Here is a 25,203-nt window from a genome sequence, read left to right as displayed (position 1 = left end):
AGGCAGAGTTGGTGACTTGCACAGACTGACTGGCAATCTGAATCAACAGGGTTAACATGCAGGTGCATCTCGATAAATTAGAATATCAGCAAAAAGTTAATTTATTTCAGTAATTCAATTCAAAAAGTGAAACTCATTTATAGATTCATTACACACAAAGTGTGTAATATATGCATATATACACATACAAACCGGATTCCAAAAAAGTTGGGACACTAAACAAATTGTGAACAAAAACTGAATGCAATGGATGTGGAGATGGCAAATGTCATTATTTTATTTGTAATAGAACGTAGATGACAGATTAAACGTTTAATCCGAGTAAATGTATCATTTTAAAGGAAAAATATGTTGATTCAAAATTTCACGGTGTCAACAAATCCCAAAAAAGTTGGTACAAGTAGCAATAAGAGGCTGGAAAAAGTAAATGTGAGCATAACGAAGAGCTGGAAGACCAATTAACACTAATTGGGTCAATTGGCAACATGACTGGGTATAAAAAGAGCTTCTCAGAGAGGCAGTGTCTCTCAGAAGCCAAGATGGGTAGAGGATCACCAATTCCCACAATGTTGCGCAGAAAGATAGTGGAGCAATATCAGAAAGGTGTTAGCCAGCGAAAAATTGCAAAGACTTTGCATCTATCATCATCAACTGTGCAGAACATCATCCTAAGATTCAGAGAATCTGGAACAATCTCTGTGCGTAAGGGTGAAGGCCGTAAAACCATACTGGATGCCCGTGATCTCTGGGCCTTAAACGACACTGCACCACAAATAGGAATGCTACTGTAAAGGAAATCACAGAATGGGCTCAGGAATACTTCCAGAAACCATTGTCAGTGAACACAGTCCACCGTGCCATCAGCCGTTGCCAGCTGAAACTCTACAGTGCAAAGAAGAAGCCATTTCTAAGCAAGATCCACAAGCTCAGGCGTTTCACTGGGCCAGGGATCATTTAAAATGGAGTGTGGCAAAATGGAAGACTGTTCTGTGGTCAGGCGAGTCACGATTCAAAGTTCTTTTTGGAAATCTGGGATGCCATGTCATCCGGACCAAAGAGGACAAGGACAACCCAAGTTGTTATCAACGCTCAGTTCAGAAGCCTGCATCTCTGATGGTATGGGGTTACATGAGTGCGTGTGGCATGGGCAGCTTGCATGTCTGGAAAGGCACCATCAATGCAGAAAAATATATTCAGGTTCTAGAACAACATATGCTCCCATCCAGACGTCATCTCTTTCAGGGAAGACCCTGCATTTTTCAACAAGATAATGCCAGACCACATTCTGCATCAATCACAACATCATGGCTGCGTAGGAGAAGGATCCGGGTACTGAAATGGCCAGTCTGCAGTCCAGATCTTTCACCTATAGAGAACATTTGGCGCATCATATAGAGGAAGGTGCGACAAAGAAGGCCCAAGATGATTGAACAGTTAGAGGCCTGTATTAGACAAGAATGGGAGAGCATTCCTATTTCTAAACTTGAGAAACTGGTCTCCTCGGTCCCCAGATGTCTGTTGAGTGTTGTAAGAAGAAGGGGAGATGCCACAGAGTGGTGAAAATGGCCTTGTCCCAACTTTTTTGGGATTTGTTGACACCATGAAATTCTGAATCAACATATTTTTCCCTTAAAATGATACATTTTCTCAGTTTAAACTTTTGTTCCGTGATTTATGTTCTATTCTGAATAAAATATTAGAAGTTGGCACCTCCACATCATTGCATTCAGTTTTTATTCACGATTTATTCATCCCAACTTTTTTGGAATCCGGTTTGTACATACATACATAAATACACACACATATACATACACTGGTGTGAAAAACTATTTGCCCCCTTCCTGATTTCTTATTCTTTTGCATGTTTGTCACACAAAATGTTTCTGATCATCAAACACATTTACCATTAGTCAAATATAACACAAGTAAACACAAAATGCAGTTTTTAAATGATGGTTTTTATTATTTAGGGAGAAAAAAAATCCAAACCTACATGGCCCTGTGTGAAAAAGTAATTGCCCCTTGTTAAAAATAACCTAACTGTGGTGTATCACACCTGAGTTCAATTTCCGTAGCCACCCCCAGGCCTGATTACTGCCACACCTGTTTCAATCAAGAAATCACTTAAATAGGAGCTGCCTGACATAGAGAAGTAGACCAAAAGCACCTCAAAAGCTAGACATCATGCCAAGATCCAAAGAAATTCAGGAACAAATGAGAACAGAAGTAACTGAGATCTATCAGTCTGGTAAAGGTTATAAAGCCATTTCTAAAGCTTTGGGACTCCAGCGAACCACAGTGAGAGCCATTATCCACAAATGGCAAAAATATGGAACAGTGGTGAACCTTCCCAGGAGTGGCCGGCCAACTAAAATTACCCCAAGAGCGCAGAGACGACTCATCCGAGAGGTCACAAAAGACCCCAGGACAACGTCTAAAGAACTGCAGGCCTCACTTGCCTCAATTAAGGTCAGTGTTCACGACTCCACCATAAGAAAGAGACTGGGCAAAACGGCCTGCATGGCAGATTTCCAAGACGCAAACCACTGTTAAGCAAAAGAACATTAGGGCTTGTCTCAATTTTGCTAAGAAACATCTCAATGATTGCCAAGACTTTTGGGAAAATACCTTGTGGACTGATGAGACAAAAGTTGAACTTTTTGGAAGGCAAATGTCCGTTACATCTGGCGTAAAAGGAACACAGCATTTCAGAAAAAGAACATCATACCAACAGTAAAATATGGTGGTGGTAGTGTGATGGTCTGGGGTTGTTTTGCTGCTTCAGGACCTGGAAGGCTTGCTGTGATAGATGGAACCATGAATTCTACTGTCTACCAAAAATCCTGAAGGAGAATGTCCGGCCATCTGTTCGTCAACTCAAGCTGAAGCGATCTTGGTGCTGCAACAGGACAATGACCCAAAACACACCAGCAAATCCACATCTGAATGGCTGAAGAAAAACAAAATGAAGACTTTGGAGTGGCCTAGTCAAAGTCCTGACTTGAATCCAATTGAGATGCTATGGCATGACCTTAAAAAGACAGTTCATGCTAGAAAACCCTCAAATAAAGCTGAATTACAACAATTCTGCAAAGATGAGTGGGCCAAAATTCCTCCAGAGCGCTGTAAAAGACTCACTGCAAGTTATCGCAAACCCTTGATTGCAGTTATTGCTGCTAAGGGTGGCCCAACCAGTTATTAGGTTCAAGGGGCAATTACTTTTTCACACAGGGCCATGTAGGTTTAATTTTTTTTTTCTCCCTAAATAATAAAAACCATCATTTTAAAACTGCATTTTGTGTTTACTTGTGTTATATTTGACTAATGGTTAAATGTGTTTGATGATCAGAAACAGTATATATACATACACACACACACACACATACATACACATATACATACACATATATATACAGTGGGTACGGAAAGTATTTAGACCCCCTTCAATTTTTCACTGTTATATTGCAGCCATTTGCTAAAATCATTTAAATTAATTTTTTTCCTCATTAATGTACACACAGCACCCCATATTGACAGACAAAAAAGAATTTTTGAAATTGTTGCAGATTTATTAAAAAAGAAAAACTGAAATATCACATGGTCCTAAGTATTCAGACACTTTGCTCAGTATTTAGTAGAAGCACCCTTTTGAGCTAATACAGCCATGAGTCTTCTTGGGAAAGATGCAACAAGTTTTTCACACCTGGATTTGGGGATCCTCTGCCATTCCTCCTTGCAGATCCTCTCCAGTTCTGTCAGGTTGGATGGTAAAGGTTGGTGGACAGCCATTTTTAGGTCTCTCCAGAGATGCTCAATTGGGTTTAAGTCAGGGCTCTGACTGGGCCATTCAAGAACAGTCACAGAGTTTTTGTGAAGCCACTCCTTCGTTATTTTAGCTGTGCACTTAGGGTTATTTTCTTGTTGGAAGGTAAACCTTCGGCCCAGTCTGAGGTCCTTAGCACTCTGGAGAAGGTTTATGTCCAGGATATCCCTGTACTTGGCCGCATTCATCTTTCCCTCGATTGCAACCAGTCGTCCTGTCCCTGCAGCTGAAAAACACCCCTACAGCATGATGCTGCCACCGCCATGCTTCACTGTGGGGACTGTATTGGACAAGTGATGAGCAGTGCCTGGTTGTCTCCACACACTGAGGAGAGGAAGACACATGACAGCCCGCATGGAGTTTGCTAAAAGACACATGAAGAACTCTGAGATGGTGAGAAATACGATTCTCTGGTCTGATGAGACCAAGATAGAACTTTTTGGCCTTAATTCTAAGCAGTATGGGTGGAGACAACCAGGCACTGCTCATCACTTGTCCAATACAGTGATGTGATATTTCAGTTTTTCTTTTTTAATAAATCTGCAACAATTTCAAAAATTCTTTTTTTTGTCTGTCAATATAGGGTGCTGTGTGTACATTAATGAGGAAAAAAATTAATTTAAATGATTTTAGCAAATGGCTGTAATATAACAAAGAGTGAAAAATTGAAGGGGGTCTGAATACTTTCCGTACCCACTGTATATACATACACATATACATACACATATATATATTGTGGTGTTTATTCTTCCCCAAAGAAGACAGCACAAACAAAAACAAAGTTTTGGGGACCGTCCCCATATATTGTCATCCTGACAATAAAGAATGTAAATGATTCAGAGTTTCCAAAAGTAAAACAGTGAACAACTTTCTTTGACAAAATGGCGGCTTTATACAGAACAGGATTATGGTACAGGAAATGGTTGGCAGGAAGTGACGTTGGAAACAGGAACCGGGAACAACGTCATCATGATTGGACGGAAGTGAGGTGGATTGATGGAGCCGGAAGTGACATCATCATGGTTGGCCGGAAGTGACGTCGTCACGGCCATTTTGGAACCTGGAAGTGGAGGAACTATTTTTCTTCAGGTGTTCTGTTGACCAAAAGAGATTTGGGTAAGTACCACGTGATAACCCTCTATCTCGCGATGTTTCACTCACCTTTAGGCTCTTTGACTGCCTCCTAATCGCACATGTGTGACATGACCCCCCCCTCAGCCCAGACCCATCGGGTCGGGCGACCTGCACCGAGAGGTCGTGGACACGAGAGAGCATCTGCGTTGGCTTGCAAGGAACCTCTACGATAAATGACACTGAAACGATAAGGTTGAAGATCAAAACCACCTAGTGATGCGAGGTTAGACTCGATGAAGGGACATCCACTGTAAAGCAGCATGATCCGTCACCAGAGTAAACTCACGCCCCAATAGGTAGTACCTCAAAGACGTGACAGCCCACTTAATCGCCAAGGCTTCTCGCCCACCGCAGCATACTTGGTCTCCGGTCCAGCAGTTTCCGGCTCAGGTACATAACAGGGTGTTCAGCACCATCAACGCATTGGCTCAGCACGGCACCCAAACCTGTGGCCGATGCGTCGGTCTGGAGGATGAAAGGAACAGAAAAATCAGGAGAACTTAAAACAGGTGCTGAAGTAAGGGCCAATTTTAAGTCACTGAATGCTTTATCAACCGAAATGTCCCATACCACTTTTAAAGGTGCTGCGTTTCCTTGTTAAATCAGATAAGGCGCAGCTATTTCTGAGAAATGCGGTACAAAGCGCGATAGTAACCTGCCAATCCCAAAATGCTTGAACTTGCCTCTTATTCATCGGACGGGCCAATTCAAAATGGCATCAATTTTAGAACATTGTGGTTTAACAACACCCTCCTACTAGGTAGCCTAAATATTTGGCTTCTCTTAACCCAAAAACATTTCTTGGATTAATTCAAGACCAGCAGACGCTAGCGTGGAGAGTATTGTTTGAACCTGCCATACATGATCCTTCCACGTGCTGGAATAAATGACAACATCATCTAGGTAGGCAGCACTATATGAATTGTGGGGCCGTAGCAGTGTGTCTACCAGGCGTTGGAAGGTAGCTGGTGCCCGTGCAAGCCAAAAGGAAGGACCCTGTATTGCCAATGTCCACTGGGAGTACTAAAAGCGGGTTTTTCTTTGGCGGAGTCCGTTAAGGGAATTTGCCAATACCCTTTGGTCATGTCAAGAGTAGTTAGGAATTGAGCGTTCCCTAACCGATCAAGTAAATCATCTACTCGCGGCATGGGATACGCATCAAATTTAGAGACCTGATTAAGTCGACGAAAGTCATTACAGAACCTCCACGACCCATCAGGTTTAGAAACTAAGACAATTGGACTAGACCAAGGGCTATAGCTCCTTCAATAACCCCAATTCCAGCATTCGTCTAATTTCCAACTCTACTTCCGCTTTCTTTGCCTCCGGAGCCTATAAGGTCTCTCTCTGACAATCACTCCAGGGTCAGTAATAATGTCGTGAACAATCAGCGCGTACGCCCAGGTAACTCGTCCACAACTTTAGGGACAGACAAGATAGCCGTCTCGAGATCTTGTCGTTGTTTAAATGTCAAATCGGGCCAAAATTAAGGTGGGCACATGACATAAAAGAGAACGAGGCTGATTGGACGAGGGATCAGGTCCCTGTCCTTCCATGGTTTCAGCAAATTAATATGATACACTCGTTCAGTCGGTCGCGATTAGGTTGTTTAACCAAATAATCAACGAGACCTTTTCTTTCTTTAATTTCATAAGGGCCTTGCCAATGTGCTAACAACTTTGAATGAGAAGTTGGGACAAGCACCATTACACGATCACCGGGACAAATTCTCGAATGGTGGTGTTTGGTTATAATAACGGGACTGCGCTGCTTGTGCCTTTTCCAAATTTTCTTTTAGAATAGGTCTGATTTTCTCTAATCTATCGCGTAATTGCGCGATATATTCAAGAATATTTGAAGTAGGGAGGACCTCCTCTTCCCATCCTTCTTTTAACATATCCAAAAGCCCCCTGGGTTGTCTTCCATATAATAATTCAAAGGAGAGAAACCAGTGGAGGTCTGAGGACTTCCGATAAGCAAACAAAGCGAGAGGAAGCAACTGATCCCAGTTTCTTCCATCCTCGTTAACTACCTTGCGTAACATCTGTTTTAAAGTTTGATTAAACGCTCCACCAACCCGTCAGTTTGGGGATGATAGACAGACGTTTTCAGATGTTTTATTCGAGTAATTTGGCTACTTCCTGAACGTCTCAAGTGAAAGGAGTCCCTTGGTCCGTTAAAACCTCTTTGGGGATCCCAACACGGCGAATATCCCTACTAATTCCCGTGCGATGTTTTTCGTATTAGCTGAGCGCAACGGAACAGCTTCCGGAAAACGAGTGGCATAATCTACCAGCACCAAAATATATTTAAAACCTTTAACGAGGGTTCCAATGGTCCTCGAGATCGACACCACTCGTTCAAAGGGATATCAATAAGGGGAAGGGGAACGAGAGGAGCTCGCGTCCTTCTTGGAATCTGGCGAAGTTGACACTCCGGACATGAAGTGCAAAATCGCCGGACCTCCTCGTTAATTCCCGGCCAATAGAATCGGAGTTTTATTCTCTCTAATGTTTTTTCGGAGCCTAAGTGGGCTCCTAGAAGGTGAGCGTGTGCTAATTCACACACCTTTCGCCGAAAGGTGCGTGGAATCAACAACAGCGCGCACTTCTCCCTCATGTTCTGCCACTCTATATAATAATTCGTTTTAAGTACAAAGAACGCATCGGTGGCATGGGATCCAGGGTTGTATAACCCTCGGTAGATACTATTGCATTCCTAATATTTTTTAAGGAATCATCGTTCCATTGTTCTCTTTTAAAAGACGATGGTGTTAATAGAAATTGGGCAGTTAAGTCTTGTATTGGGTCTTGTGCGACCTCAAGGGGTGTGGTTTCAGTCACCACGTCCTCTCGTTAACTGTACTAGTTCCCGCAGAGGTCGATGGGACATCAATTCTTCGCATTGGGTACCCGTATGGGTCCGTGCTACTGTGGGACATGGCGTGGAGGCAGTCGAGCAGTATTCTCCATTACTAAGCCTAAATGTTTTTAGGTACAGTTACGTTATTACCGCTGGTAATTTTATTCCAGTCTCTACCCAGTATAACTGGAAAAGGGGGATCCGGTAATACAGCCATGGCCATGCTCGTAAGGTGATGATTTACCGATACCACACATCTGGCAGTTTTATAATACCGGATATCCCCATGAATACATTTTAGACTAGTTTTTATTCTAGTCCACTGTTGCGTAAAGCGAAGCGGGTAGCAACAATGGAAATGTTACTCCGGAATCAAACATTGCTCTTACCTTCCTGCCATTTATAATAACTGCACCTGTATATGGAAGAGATAAAGGATTAGTCACAGTGGCACAATACCTTCTCCCTTAACTAATGAGCAATCCATGGGCTCAAAGGAACAGTTGGGGACAGATGTCCAATCTCCCCACACTTGAAACAGCGGGAAGATTAGCACCTCTGTCCCGTTACGGACGGCAGGCTCGGGAGCTTGTCGGGTGGGCTCAGGAGCTGCCCCACGTGCCTGTTGGGTTCGACGTGAGAACCGTTCTGATTTCCCTGATTTGCAAGCCGCCCAGTGGCGCTCTGTGATTTGTATTAAGGTGTCCATGTCCTCGAAGTTTTGTTTGCGGACTTGCTGGGCGATATGGTCAGGAGGGCATGCACAAAGGTTTCACACGCTATAAGCTCGGCCATCTTGTGCGAATTATTAATGTCGGGCCGTAGCCAGCGACATACTTTCCCCCAGGCTTCAAAGCCCTGGGTTCTTATCGGTCTCTCGGATCGAACTGCCACTCCCTCCATTCTCTCGCCTGCTGTTCCGAGATCGCCGTGGCGCTTGAACACCTCCTTCTTTAGAGCGTCATAATCAGCAGCCTGCTCCTCAGTTAGATCATAATAGGCTCTCTGCGCCGTTCCCTTCAGGTAGGGAGCCAGTAGGTACGCCCATTCCGACCTCGCCATGCGTTCGCTTAGCGTGCGCTCAAGATCAAAAATATGTTTCTATATCGTCCGACTCCGTGAGTGTAGTTATGGCAATAGGAGGTGGCGGCGACCTCCGTCCGTACTCCTGCAGCAGCAGCACGGCGTTGGCTTCTGCTACTTGGGTCCTTGTTTCGCCCATCTGTAATTTCAGGGTTTGAAGATCGCCCATGATGGTGTTGAGAACGGTATTCAGGTCCTGTTCCTCCGACATCTTGAAGCAGACGAAAAACAATCCTAGCCGACTACGCCAATTGTGGTGTTTATTCTTCCCCAAAGAAGACAGCACAAACAAAAACAAAGTTTTGGGGACCGTCCCCATATATTGTCATCCAGACAATAAAGAATGTAAATGATTCAGAGTTTCCAAAAGTAAAACAGTGAACAACTTTCTTTGACAAAATGGCGGCTTTATACAGAACAGGATTATGGTACAGGAAATGGTTGGCAGGAAGTGACGTTGGAAACAGGAACCGGAAACAACGTCATCATGATTGGACGGAAGTGAGGTGGATTGATGGAGCCGGAAGTGACATCATCATGGTTGGCCGGAAGTGACGTCGTCCACGGCCATTTTGGAACCTGGAAGTGGAGGAACTATTTTTCTTCAGGTGTTCTGTTGACCAAAAGAGATTTGGGTAAGTACCACGTGATAACCCTCTATCTCGCGATGTTTCACTCACCTTTAGGCTCTTTGACTGCCTCCTAATCGCACATGTGTGACAATATATATATATATATATATATACAGTATATACATACACACACATATATACACATATATCTATACATACACATATATACATACACATATACGTGTATATATATATATACAAACATATACATACACACACATATATATATATATATATACACACACACACACACACACACACACACACACACACACATTTTATATCTATACTAATAAAAGGCAAAGCCCTCACTGACTCACTCACTCACTCACTACTAATTCTCCAACTTCCCGTGTAGGTAGAAGGCTGAAATTTGGCAGGCTCATTCCTTACAGCTTACTTACAAAAGTTGGGCAGTTTCATTTCAAAATTGTACGTGTAATGATCATAACTGGAAAGTATTTTTGTCCATATACTGTAATAGACTGCAGCTCGATAGCCGTGGGAGGCGGAGTTTCGTATTCAAGCATTTAACTAATCACATTTCAGCCATTATTTGTTGCCAGGCAGAGAGGCTTTCACAATCTGTTGTGGAGGCACTCTAACACAGAATAAATGTCGATTAACCTGTTGCTTCAACCAATCAGATTTTGAGTTGGTGTCAGTAGGGCCTTCTAGCAGGCGTACGGCAACGTCACCGTATTCAGACCCATTGATTGGATAGAAGCCGATATGAGGAACTCTCTGAGGCCACTGAACGCACCGCAAACGCTCCAAGCAAAAGATCATCGCGTGCACTACGGCCAACTCCATGGCAGGATTCTGGACAATATTATTTGCCAGACACAGACCAGATTTCAAGACCACAAAAACCTGATGTTTGTCACGCTCCTCGAGCCCCAGAAGTTTCGGGAATATAAGAAAAATTTCACGCATGCAGCCTTCTCTACTTTAACACAAGAGCCACAGAGTGCTTTTTGATCTGTCTCGGCTAAAAACAGAGCCTTACTGGAAATCTGAGGCATTTGAATTGAAATGGGAGATCAGAGGGTATAACGGTGATGCGAGGAATACATTCAGATTGTGGCGCTCTGCTGTTTTTTGTGTAGCTGCCTTCACACAGCTTCTCCGCTGCTTTATAAACGAGCACCATATAAGGCCGTCATTTCTCCTTGCTTCGCGGTTCTATACTGTTTTATTGTTCGTTTATTACGATTGTTATAGTTATTGTGTAGCTATTCAAGACTTATTTTACTGTTCAGTTACCCATTTCCTTTATTTAATCCGCGGCTTGTACGCTATTTTTTGTTCATTACGATTATAGATGTTTATTGATTACCTTCTTTAGCTGACTGCCTGCTCATATAAGGCGCTCCGTTAGTTTTTTGTTGCCAGGCAGAGAGGCTTTCACAATCTGTTGTGGAGGCACTCTAACACAAAATAAATGTCGATTAACCTGTTGCTTCAACCAATCAGATTTTGAGTTGGTGTCAGTAGGGCCCTCTAGCAGGCGGACGGCAACGTCACCGTATTCAGACCCATTGATTGGATAGAAGCCGATATGAGGAACTCTCCGAGGCCACTGAATGCACCGCAAACGCTCTGAGTGAAAGATTGTCGCGTGCACTACGGCCAACTCAATGGCAGGATTCTGGACAATATTATTTGCCAGACACAGACCAGATTTCAAGACCACGAAAACTTGATGCTTGACACGCTCCTTGAGCCCCAGAAGTTTCGGGAATATAAGACAAATTTCACACATGCAGCCGTCTCTACGTTAACACAAGAGCCACAGAGTGCTTTTTGATCTGTCTTGGCAAAAAACAGAACTGACTGTAATGTATGCCATTGATGATTTTGCAGGAAAATCTCCCCCTGATCTCCTTGACTTCCTTCATCAGAAAAATCTGAATGAGAGCATGGGGCAGCTGTTCACATTGGTATATTTGGTGAGCATTCCTGTGTACACTGCTTCTGTCGAGCGGACATTTTCAGCCCTAAAGCAAATTGAAACTTATGCCAGAAATACCATAGGGGGGTTAAGCCTTTCAGCATTAGCCGATGGCGATAGAAAGTGAGGTTTTGATGGAACTGAAGCGCACGGATAATCCGTACAACAGAGTAATTGAACTGTTTTTGAGGAAAGAGAGGACAATGGATTTTGTTTACAAATAATCCGAATTTTTGGTAAAATGTTGCAATTTTTCTAAATAATATTGCAAGTTTGAGTTATTATTGATGTTTTTTATGTGTGTTGCGGCTGTGGCTGCAGTAGAAAGGAACTTGTTCATCCCTGGTTTGTCTATTCAATAAAAGCATTTATTGTGGCTACAGGAGTTATCTTTTATATTTTTATATATATACATACACTAGCAGAATACCCGCGCTTCGCAGCGGAGAAGTAGTGTGTTAAAGAAGTTATGAAAAGAAAAGCAAACATTTTAAAAATAACGTAAGATGATTGTTAATGTAATTGTTTTGTCATTGATATGAGTGTTGTTGTCATATCTATCTATTTATATATATATATATATATATATATATATATATATATATATATATATATATATATATATAGCAAAATAGCTGCATTGGCAGGGAGAAGTAAAAAGAAAAGGAAACATTTTAATAATAACGTAACATGATTGACAATATAATTGTTTTGTAATTGTCATGAGTGTTGCTGGCATATATATATATATATATATATATATATATATATATATATATATATATATATATATACACACACACACAGACACATATATAAACATATATATACATATAAACATATATATATATATATACACATCTATACACATATATACATACTGTATATACAACATATACATATCTACATATATACTGTATATACACATATATATATACAAATCTACATATATATATCTACATATATATATTAGGGGTGGGACTCGTTTAAAAAAATTAATCCAATTAATTAGAGGCTGTGTAAGAATTAATCTTGATTAATCGTATGTAATCGCACACGTAAATTTGCCCCAAATCGCAAATGTTTTTTTTTTATTTAAAAGCGGTTTTAGTGGGCTTACAGAATCAAATAATAGACATGGACATGAATATTGTAAACTGAAGCTGTTTTAATTTCTGAAAAAAGCTTTTAAACTGCATTTGAATTCAAAACAGAAACAAAAATATCATCCCTGGTTAAAATTGGGCAGACTTAAAAATAAAGTGGTAGTTTAAGTACTTTAAGTACATTTTCAGAATAGTATTGTCTTTAAATAATAATAACCAAAATGTATTCTTCTTAAAAAAATAAGTCAGAAACATAAAAGGTAATTTGACCAGCTTACTCTTTAAACTCTGAGTAACATTAGCCAAAATTATTTTGTACATTAGGCTAAAACAGTGTGATCATTGAACATTTTGTAATTAGATGTATTTAGAATTACTAACGGTCACGGAAGTCCAATGATCCCCAGTAAGAGCCACAAAGTCCGCTTTCTGTAATGCATCTAATTTTGCTTGCTTTTCAGTGTGCACAAAACCATGCTTTTATCAAGGCTTCGCCGGGTAGTCGAAATGATCAGTCGTAGGAACGCGCTTTATTCCGACTCTAACATTTTTGTAGCTGTGATGTGTGCATCAGTGTAATGGATGTACCAGGAAATCATGCATTGACAAAAGTTCCCGTTTGCTTGGAATTGAAAGTGTGATTAAATGCGTTATTTTTTAACGCGTTATGGAGTACATGCATCGAAGCTTCTCAACTGTGCTTGTGCTAAGAAAGGGAAAATTTTAAAAATACGTAACATGATTCTGCTAACCTAATATTTTTTCATACGTCCCAAACCAAGGAGATGGGAAGGTAAAATGAATCGGTAGCGCGACATAGTCAGTACATCCCTCTCGAATCGAACCTCGAATTTCGGCGTTAGAGGCGAAGACTCTACAATTGCGCCACCGCTTGTCTATGCTAAAGTATGTATTGTAGATCGGGCTATAGATATACATTTATATATATATACCCGTGTATCGCAGTGGAGAAGTAGAAGTTATGAAAAAGAAAAGGGAACATTTTAAAAATAACGTAACATGATTGTCAATATACAGTAATTGTTTTGTGAGTGTTATTGAATGTTGCTGTCATCAAGGATTTGATTATCATTATTTCTTTCAATCAGGCTCGTATTTGTACGATGTGTTCAAGTTACATTCCGTGTTTGTCAATCGTTGTAAAGATAAGAGGTTTCATTCATCGATTAGTTCCTTACTGCATCAATAAACAGCTCGTCTTCCTTTTATCTGTGATGTGACAAACTGCATGCACGGGTTTTTTTTTTTACGCTGTCTTCCTTTAGCGGGACATTGACTTTTTCCACCGTGTGCTTTGTTTCCACAGTAGCTGCATTTATGAATATGCTTATCAGGCGCTTCATATTTTTGCTGCCTTTTCAATTGTGTAATTCGGTTTTGTTCAGCTCTTTGGAACTGTTGCTTTTATCTGTGCACTGCATCAGTTCACGTGAGCCACTCGGTGTACTTGCATCGAAGGTTCCCAGCTGTGCTGGTGCCATCTCGTGCTATGTCCATAGCTTTATTTAATGTTACCTTAGTCCTGGCACTTAAAACTTTCTCTGGCAGTTTCGCTGAGTTTGTGTCAAACACCACCCTGACCATCTCATCTTCCTCTCCATAAGCACAGTCCTTCACCCGTGAATATTTACCCGTGGCAGTTTGCTATTGGATTGCCGCTGACGGATGGCCTTATATGGGCAGGCACTAAATTACAACGCCAGTGGCAGCCTGTCTATGAACTTAATTTAAAGTGTAGGTTTACATCGTGCTTTGTTTCCGATATATATATATATATATATATATATATATATATATATATATATATATATATATCTATTGTTATATATATATCTATTGTTATATCTATATATATATATATATATCTATACTAATAAAAGGCAAAGCCCTCACTCACTCACTCACTCATCACTAATTCTCCAACTTCCCGTGTGGGTGGAAGGCTGAAATTTGGCAGGTTCATTCCTTACAGCTTCCTTACAAAAGTTGGGCAGGTTTTATATCGAAATTCTACGTGTAATGGTCATAACTGGAAGCAGTTTTTCTCCATTTACTGTAATGGAGATGAGCTGCAACGCCGTGGGGGCGGAGTTTCGTGTGACATCATCACGCCTCCCACGTAATCATGCAGTACACAGAAAATCAGGAAGACCTCAAAAAAGCGCTGAAGAAAACATGCATTATATAATTGAGAAGGCAGCGAAACAATAAGCGAGCGAGTGACATATACAACCATATCCATGAGTTCTGCTACTTCGGAAACAAAGCACGATGTAAACCTACACTTTAAATTAAGTTCATAGACAGGCTGCGCTGGCGTTTGTAATTTAGTGCCTGCCCATATAAGGCCGTCCGTCAGCGGCAATCAATAGCAAACTGCCACGGGTAAATATTCACGGGTGAAGGACTGTGCTTATGGAGAGGAAGATGAGATGGTCAGGGTGGTGTTTGATACAAACTTAGCGAAACTGCGAGAGAAAGTTTTAAGTGCCAGGACTAAGGTAACATTAAATACAGCCATGGACATAGCACAAGATGGCACCAGCACAGCTGGGAAACTTCGATGCATGTACACCGAGTGGCTCACGTGAACTGGCAGTGCACAGATAAAAGCAACAGTTCCAAAGAGCTGAACAAAACCGAATTACACAATTGAAAAGGCAGCAAAAAATATGAAGCGTCTGATACATACAAGCATATTCATAAATCCAACTACTGCGGAAACAAAGCACACGTTGGAAAAAGTCAATGTCCCGCTAAAGGAAGACAGTGTAAAAAAAACCCGTGCATGCAGTGTGTCAGGTCTCAGATAAAGAAGAAGACGAGCTGTTTATTGATGCAGTAAGAAACGAATCGATGAATGAAACCTGTCATCTTTACGACGATTGACAAACACGGAATGTAACTTGAACACAACACATCCTACAAATACGAACCTGATTGAAAGAAATAATGATAATCAAATCCTTGATGACAGCAACACTCACAAAACAAATACTGTATATTGACAGTCATGTTATGTTATTTTAAAATGTTCCCTTTTCTTTTCTAGCTTTTTATACATATATATATATACTCGCTGTATCTGCGGAATATATATATATGTATATATATATATTTAAAAATATAACATATATATATATATATATCCCGATCTACATACTTAATGGATACTTTATTCGCCATCAATGATTGTTTTGGTAAAGCCATACTCAGTGTATTCATTAGATGAGCGGTAAAAAGTAAGAGCGAGGGAGGATGACTTATTGAGGCATGCAGGCTGTAGTCTTGCGTCAACTCTATCTGAATTGCGATCACATTTGAAAAAATATATCTTTTCAAGTTCTATTTAGTCCATATGTGTCAAACTCAAGGGCCGCGGGCCACATCCGCCCGGCGTAATTATATCCGCCCGAGATCATTTTATATACTGTATTATTGTTATTAATGGCCGGGTATATGAAGCGCTGGTAACACAATAAACTACAGATCCCATAATGCAGCGCTTCAGCTGCCTTGCGAACACTTACGCGTTAATCAAGTCTAGCTTATGATGCTGCAAGTTATTGCGAAGCTAGCTCACACGATGCTGAAGAGAAAAGTTGATTCTGAAAATAGAGCCTTTAAAAACCGATGGGAGGCTGAGTATATGTTTACTGAACCCGTGTGTCTCATTTGTGGAGCTAATGTGGCTGTAATTACAGAATTTAATCTAAGACGGCACTATGAGACAAAACATCAGGGTAACCTGAATGCAATGCAGAAGATACAGAAAGCAGAAGAATTAAATAAGAATCTGACACTTCAGCGGACGTTTTACCCGTGCACAATCACAAAGTGATTTTAAGTGAAGCTGCTTTTATGGGAGACACAAATGCGCCAGTGCAATTTGCCCCACGTTCCCTGTTGCCAAGTAATGTTGAACCAAGTCGTCACTATGGTGTTCCCAAATACGCACTTTGCTGATAAACTGGCGCACTGAGTTTGCACGGGCGCTTTGGTGACTTTGAAGAACAAAAAGTCCGTCTACATGCGGCTCGAACCTTGTGCATGTTTGGTAGCACATATCTGTGTGAGAAGCTCTTCTCAGTGATAAAGACTAACAAAACAGCACACAGGAGTCGCCTCACTGATGAGCACCTGCAATCCATCCTGAGAATCTCCACAACACAGAACCTCACACCAAACAGAAACGAACTTGTCAAAAAAAGATGCCAGGCGTCCAGCTCTAAAATGACATATGAGCAAAGACAACTGAATGATTTGATTTGTTATTGCTGAAAGGAACACATTTTATTTATATTTCCAGGTTTTGTTATGCAGCATGTTCATATTTGAATTTGTATAATTTTGACAGGATATATTTTTATGGAGGGCAAAATCTTTTGGGATATTTAAAATCTAAGTTTATTTTTTATATAAAATTACATAAGAGTAAAGAAATTTGAATGTTTGTTCTTTTAACGTTTACTTTATTTCTAACTTGTATAATTTAGACAGGATATATTTTTATGGAGAGCAAAATATTATAAGTTGTTTAAGGTTTGAGTTGATTTATTCACGAATAATATTCCTGTCTGTTTTACCATTCCTACCAAAGATATTTCTGTCGACTAAATAAAAATTCCTTCTATTTAAAATTTAAATAGAACTTGAACAAATACGATAGTTCATAATATCCACGCAGACTTGCACGTAAGAGCGGGAGTTATCCGTTTTAACAAGCAGCGTATTGCACTGATACGAAATAGCTGTGTGTGTATATATGTAGATATGTATGTATATATGTTTATATATATGTGTGTGTGTGTATGTATATATGTAGATATATATATATGTATGTATATATGTGTGTGTGTATATTTATGTGTATATGTATAGATATGTATATATATATGTTTATGTGTGTGTGTGTATATATATATATATATATATATATATATATATATATATATATATATATATATATATATACTAATAAAAGGCAAAAGCCCTCACTCACTCACTCACTGACTCATCACTGATTCTCCAACTTCCCGTGTAGGTAGAAGGCTGAAATTTGGCAGGCTTATTCCTTACAGCTTACTTACAAAAGTTGGGCAGGTTTCATTTCAAATTCTACGCATAAGGGTCATAACTGGAAGCTATTTTCCCCATATAATGTAATGGAGTCTTGAGTTGGAGATGGCGTGGGGGGAGTTTCGTGTGACATCATCACGCCTCCCTACGTAAGTACGTAGAGAACAAGGAAGAACTCGAAACAGCGATGAGCACAAAACACCATTTCACAATTGAGAAGGCAGAAAAACATTATGAAGCAAATGATGCATACAAGCATATTCATAAGTACAGCTACTGCGGAAACAAAGCACGGCGTGAACCGTAAGTTTATATTAAATTAAGTTCATAGACAGGCTGCCACTAGCGTTTGTAATTTAGTGCCTGCCCATATAAGTCCGTCCATCAGCGGCAATCCAATACAAACACTGCCGGTAAATGTTCACGGGTGAAGGACTGCGCTTATGTAGAGGAAGATGAGATGGTCAGGGTGGTGTTTGGCACAAACTCATTGAAACTACGAGAAACTTTTTAAGTGCGGGTCTTAGCTGACATTACACGAGATGGCACCAGTACAGCTGGGAACCTTCGATGCAAGAACACCATGCGGCTCACGTGAACTGATGCAATGCGCAGACAAAAAGCAACAGTTCAAAAGAGTGCTGAACAAAAACCGAATTACACAATTGAGAAGGCAGCAAAAAAATAGGAAGCGTCTTATACATACAATCATATATTAATAAGTGCAGCTACTGCGGAAACAAAGCACACGGTGGAAAAAGTGAATATCCTGCTAAAGGAAGACAGTGTAAAAAAAAAAACAAAAAACCATGCATGCAGTTTGTCACGTCTCAGATAAAGAGGAAGACGAGTTGTTTATTGATGCAGTAAGGAACTAATCGATGAATGAAACCTCTTATCTTTACAACGATTGACAAACACGGAATGTAACTTGAACACATCCTACAAATACGAGCCTGATTGAAAGAAATAATGATAATCAAATCCTTGATGACAGCAACATTTAATAACACTCACAAAACAATTACTGTATATTGACAATCATGTTACGTTATTTTTAAAATGTTCCCTTTTCTTTTCATAACTTCTACTTCTCCACTGCGGTACACGGGCGCAATTGTAGAGTCTTCGCCTCTAACGCCGACATTCGAGGTTCGATTCGAGAGGGTGTACTGACTATGTAATGCGCTACCTGATTCATTTTACCTTCGCATCTCCTTGGTTTGGGACGATGAAAATATTAGGTTAACGCAGAATCATGTTACGTTATTTTTAAAATTTTCCCTTTCTTAGCACAAGCACAGCTGAGAAGCTTTGATGCATGTACTCCATAACGCGTTAAAAATAACGCATTTAATCACACTTTCAATTCCAAGCAAACGGAACTTTTGTCAATGCATGATTTCCTGGTACATCCGTTAAACTGATGCACACATCACAGCTACAAAAATGTTAGAGTCGGAATAAAGCGCGTTCCTATGACTGATCATTTCGACTACCCGAGCGAAGCCTTGATAAAAGCATGGTTTTGTGCACACTGAAAAGCAAGCAAAATTAGATGCATTACAGAAAGCGGACTTTGTTGCTCTTACTGGGGATCATTGGACTTCCGTGACCGTTAGTAATTCTAAATACATCTAATTACAAAATGTTCAATGATCACACTGTTTTAGCCTAATGTACAAAATAATTTTGGCTAATGTTACTCAGAGTTTAAAGAGTAAGCTGGTCAAATTACCTTTTATGTTTCTGACTTATTTTTTAAGAAGAAAAGTGCACTTTATGTTGAAATTTTGGTTATTATTATTTAAAGACAATACTATTCTGAAAATGTACTTAAAGTACTTAAACTACCACTTTATTTTTAAGTCTGCCCAATTTTAACCAGGGATGATATTTTTGTTTCTGTTTTGAATTCAAATGCAGTTTAAAAGCTTTTTTTTCAGAAATTAAAACAGCTTCAGTTTACAATATTCATGTCCATGTCTATTATTTGATTCTGTCGCCCACTAAAACCGTTTTAAATTAAAAAAAAAAAAAAATTTGCGATTTGGGGCAAATTTACGTAATGCATTACATACGATTAATCAAGATTAATTCTTACACAGCCTCTAATTAATTGGATTAATTTTTTAATCGAGTCCCACCCCTAATATATATATGTAGATATATATATATATGTAGATTTGTATATATATATGTGTATATACAGTATATATGTAGCTATGTATATGTTGTATATACAGTATGTATATATGTGTGTGTGTATATATGTATATGTATATATATGTATGTGTGTATATGTATATATATATAACTGTATATATGTATGTGTATAGATGTGTGTATGTATATATATATATGCCAGCAACACTCATGACAATGACAAAACAATTACATTGTCAATCATGTTACGCTTATTATTAAAATGTTTCCTTTTCTTTTTACTTCTCATGCCAATCGCAGGTATTTTTGCTATATATATAATATAAATAGATAGATATGACAACAACACTCATATCAATGACAAAACAATTACATTAACAATCATCTTACGCTATTTTTAAAATGTTTGCTTTTCTTTTTTCATAACTTCTAACACACTACTTCTCCGCCAAGCCTTGGTATTCTGCTAGTATATATATATATATATGACAGCAACACTCATTACTCACAACAGTGACAAAACAATTACATTGACAATCATGTTACGTTATTTTCAAAAGGTTTCCTTTTCTTTTTCATTGCTTCTTTAACACACTACTTCCGCCATGCCTTGGTATTTTGCTAGTATATATATATATATATACACACACACACATACATACACACACACATATATATTATGTATACATGCACATACAGTTTCCTCCCACAGTCCAAAGACATGCAGGTTAGGTGGACTGGCGATTCTAAATTGTCCCTAATGTGTACTTGGTGTGTGAGTGTGTGTGTGTGTGTCCTGCGGTGGGTTGGCGCCCTGCCCGGGATTGGTTCCTGCCTTGCGCCCTGTGTTGGCTGGGATTGGCTGCAGCAGACCTCCGTGACCCTGTGTTCAGATTCAACGGGTTGGAAAATGGATGGATGGATGGATTTTAAAGGGTAAAATACAAAATAATATTTGGCTACTCAGGCCTATCTATAATCTAAGATCATGGATGCACAGAAAAAGTGTCTCATCTTTGTAAATATAAATTGACTGAGATTTTCATTAATAATGCTGAAACATATGATAAAGCAATAATGTCAATGGAATATCAAGTCCCTCAGTTATATTCTACTAGAAGAAAGTTTGTTATGTATTAAAAAGAAAAATATCACATACTTTCAATGTAAAGTGCAATTCCAACTAAGGTAAGACCAACTAACCTTGACTTTGATGAAAGAGATGCTGAAGTACTTGGTCCCATGTTTAACATGAATGCAACTTTAAAAGAAAAGAAAAACAGAATACTCAACATTACTCATTTCATTCTCTGTAATGGTAATGAAGAAGAGAATGAAAACAATAATTGCTTATGTGCAGTACAGCAAGGTTCAACACCAGAGCTACCCTAAACTAGCATATCAATTAATTCCTGGCACATTTATGCAAACAACCACCACTATACTTTTTCTCTCAAATCACTACAATTTATAGTAACCAACTGAAGTAAAGGTTTTAGCATGCTAAAGAATACAGATTTTTTTTCCCCCAATTAACAGAATATACATACTAGTGTCACATTTCTAGTCGCCCATTACTAGATTCTTGACAGTCATATTTTAGTTGTTGCTCTTTCAGCAATTTTTTCAACAATAGTATCAGTTCCATTTTAGATATGCAACTTTTCAATTTACAAAAATACTGGTAAGAAAGCTGTAAATTAAATGATAAATTTAAATGATTAAAAAAAAGCTGATATTTCAACTTACCCTTTTCTTCTTCATTTGATCTTTTTAATTCTGTAAACACAGGAACATCCTAGAAATAAATCATTTACATAAAACTGGAAAATTCCTTAGTATTAAAAATGGTTCTTAATTATCACATATTTCTAATAAAGTATATTTTTTCTAATTTAACTTGTCAAATACATGCAAGTAGGAAAATGATTAAATGAATTATGGGCATCATTTGTATGCAAACTAATTAGTTTGCCCCTTTCTTTCCAAGTTGGACAGGGAAACTAAAGAGCTGTCAGCAGTTACAATATTACAGAACAAACTCCAATTTCTACTTCTTTGAATCCTTATTTTGCACTATTCAATATCATGTTTACATATTATATTTTCTTGGATATTGGTTTTTGGGATTATGTGTTGCACTGCAGGTTTATGGAATTTGGAATGCCTTCCCGTCTGAGGAACAAGCAATACCCAAAGCATTGAGAGGAATAAAGATGTAATACTAATGAATAAGGTTGAAAAAACAAAATAAATAAAAAAACAAACAAGGAGGAAACATGTCAGTAAACAATGGGGAAAAAAGTGAGTGAAATTAAGACAAGAAGCTTACAGAAGGAAAAGTTGTAAAAATGGTGACAGATAATTTTGTGTAAGGCAGGGAATTTGAGGACACACAGAGCTCTACTTTTCTTTTAAGAATGGGAGTTGAGAGTTGATGGCAAGACATCAAACATTACATTTATTTGTTCCACTGCTATTTTAAAAGCCTGCTACTGGTGGACAAATTCTGGACGCGATCATTTACTTCATGCTTTTTTGTCTCAATGGTGGATATTAATGGGAGTTACAGTATGTCCACTATAGAAGGTCTATTAGAAAACATTTGGGGAGGGGGCAGCTTTTAAGTGTCTATCCTTTTAGTAAGCCATTTTCTACCCATTTATTCAGTTCAGGGTCATGGAGATCCAGTTCCATAGATTAATTAAATTTAATAAATTGTACAGGCCTGTTAACAAATACCTATGTAATAGAATATTACTGACTCAAATTCCACCATTTAAATCAATATCAATCAATTAAAGCAGTAATTGTTTAAATTAAAATAACTAAATCCAATAGTCACTTTCCACTGTCTATATTTTTTAATGACTTAATCATAAAATATGTTTATTTAATGAAGTATATATTACACTTTGTATTTTGTTTACATGTATATTTAACAATATCTAGCTGTACTAAAGCTACTTACAAAAGCAATACTTACTTCATCTTTCTTCTCCTTTCCTCGCCGAACTTGCTCCTCAATAAATTTTGCACTTCTTTCTTCATCATCAAGGTCCTGTTTTTTTCTCTTTTCCAGCTCTTCTTGCCTACGTATTGTCTCTGGGTCCCTGTCAATATACTGTATATACCAGCCTTTAGGCGTTTCATCTACCTTGCAATGACCTGAAATTGAACAAAGAACAAAAACACTTAACCAGGATAAGAATACTAAAAATTGCTCTCTGCCATACTAAAGCAGTAAATTTTGAACTGCTACACCAGCTGCAGGTTTACTTAAGAATGGTTTTACCTTTAAATCCAGACATCTGAAGAAAGCAAAAATTCTCCACATGAGAGTCGAAGTCAACATAGATTATGGATACACAGCTAACCTTCTGTTTAGGAAATGTATAACACACACTTTCTTAAAGGGCAAACAGTATTAAAATTCTCAGTCACTTTACACAGTTACTTTTTTTGCCTTTTCACAATGACACAAAGATGAATGTCTCTAGTTTATACTTTATAAATACTAGGGAGCTCCTCCCCCTGCTTGCTTCGGCTCGCCCACCCTGGGTTTGGTTTACCGGATATACAATTTAAAGAGATTGTTATCTTCATGGGAATTATAAAATATGTATTATTTTCACTTTTACTTTACACTTTTTGTAAAAACAATACTTGTCCATTATTTCCGGCCCCGGACGTGGTTAAATCTCTTTCTCGCAGGACGTATAACGCTGCTCGCGTTGTTGAAGGGGGGCTAAACACACGCTAAGGAGTTGCAGTCGGATCATCTGCTGGCTTGTTGCTGCAGGCGAGGTGCGTTTTCTGCTTGTCACACTTTGCATTGATCATTTCGAAGCCTGTACAGAAGCTGTCCTTTTGCCACTTTGCATCTCTGCCGCTCGCGAAGTGAAAGGGTGGTGGTTTGGGGGATGTATTAGCTGAACGCACACTAAGGAGAAGCGGTTGAATCATCTGCTGGCTTCCTGCTGCTGCTGGAAAGCTGCATGTTCTGCTTGTCGTTGATTTAAAAGCTGGGAGCACATGATGTCTGTCTGCCAAAAGCATTCCAATAACTGCTTGGTTAGATGTCCGTGAACTTGTTTTAAATGTTGTCTCACTGCCTTGTCTTGCGTGACATTAAAGTGTCTCTCGCGTGATGTCAAATTGCAATCTCTTAGCACCAAGTCTCATGCTTAAGGTCCCCACGAGACGCTCTGTGGCCAATCTCTTTCATCTCGTGGGTCTTTAAAATGTCTTCCAAGAAGATCATGTCTCGTCTCCCTGGTCTCCGTTCCACCAAGATTTTTTTTATAATAGAGAGATATATAATTACCATTTCAGGTCCGACGACCATGTCTTCCAGAGGGGAATCCCACGCAAACGGGAACAAGTCCGTTCCAATTTCGCATCGTTGGCTTCACATCTTTTGAGATTCTGCTGGGAGTTTCCTCCGGTGTACGGAACACCTTAATGGGTGCCAAAAACTGCTGTAGAAATTTCCTCTAACAGGACAATTCAGTAATCAGGCAGGAGAAAAGCTGACCATTGTATCTTTTAATTACTCCTTGGCAAAATGCTTTAGAGGGCAGTCTGTTACAGCATGGTCAGAATAATCAGAGAAACAAAGAATATAGGTTCCTTTTATAAACTATTGAATTTACATACAGTGTCAATCAATCCATACATTTACTCTGGTTGGTTTGTTGGTTTACACCCAAATGACTTATATAAAAGAAAAATCTATTATATTATATTCTGGTTCTTTTTATACCTTTTGAGATAAGCTACCACCCTTCAAATTTCTAAACATATAACAATTGTCCATTCTGGCTCTTTGTAGAACATCTGCTGATTTCTTAGTCATCTCATTTATAGATAGATAGATAGATAGATAGATAAGATAGATTGATAAGATAATCCAGCAGCAGCATACTGATACAAAACACAATATTAAAGAGTAATAAAAATGCAGGTAAAAACAGACAATAACTTTGAATGTTAGAGTTTATACTGTATATACCAGCCTTTAGGTGTTTCATCTACCTTGCAATGACCTGAAATTGAACAAAGAACATGTACCTTCAGTACATTTTGTTGTTCACTTGACCTTTACCTGATTTAATGATATGCCTTCAAAAGTTTCTGACATTTATTAATCCTTAATTTCTTTAAGATGAAAGCTGATACCCTAAAATTAGTCTTCCACATGTACTACTGTCACTAGACTGTGGTAGATATGAAACCAAGAATTTCATTGTACACATGGCAAACTTGAACTAATGTTTTTAGGCATGAATTAAATTACTGTCCACGGTATTATTGATAACCTCAACACATGCTCTTCCTGCA

At 39.0% G+C, this 25,203-nt stretch overlaps 1 protein-coding gene across 1 annotated transcript in view; it reads right to left on the bottom strand.

The window, feature by feature from the left end:
- kin (Kin17 DNA and RNA binding protein) overlaps positions 1–25,203 on the bottom strand; it is an 82,903-nt gene that overhangs the window by 14,023 nt on the left and 43,677 nt on the right. Inside the window, exons 5-7 of the mRNA XM_039761318.1 lie at positions 22,847–23,028; positions 21,610–21,658; positions 21,064–21,121 (exon numbers count right to left, since the gene is read on the bottom strand). Coding sequence (XP_039617252.1) covers positions 21,064–21,121; positions 21,610–21,658; positions 22,847–23,028 — 289 coding nt within the window. The remainder of the gene's footprint in view (positions 1–21,063; positions 21,122–21,609; positions 21,659–22,846; positions 23,029–25,203) is intronic.

Source organism: Polypterus senegalus, chromosome 8 (genome assembly GCF_016835505.1).
Source record: "Polypterus senegalus isolate Bchr_013 chromosome 8, ASM1683550v1, whole genome shotgun sequence".
In the NCBI taxonomy this organism is placed as follows: domain Eukaryota; kingdom Metazoa; phylum Chordata; class Cladistia; order Polypteriformes; family Polypteridae; genus Polypterus; species Polypterus senegalus.
The sequence above is the reverse complement of the archived record's forward strand: the minus strand, read 5'-3'. Positions and strand labels throughout refer to the sequence as shown.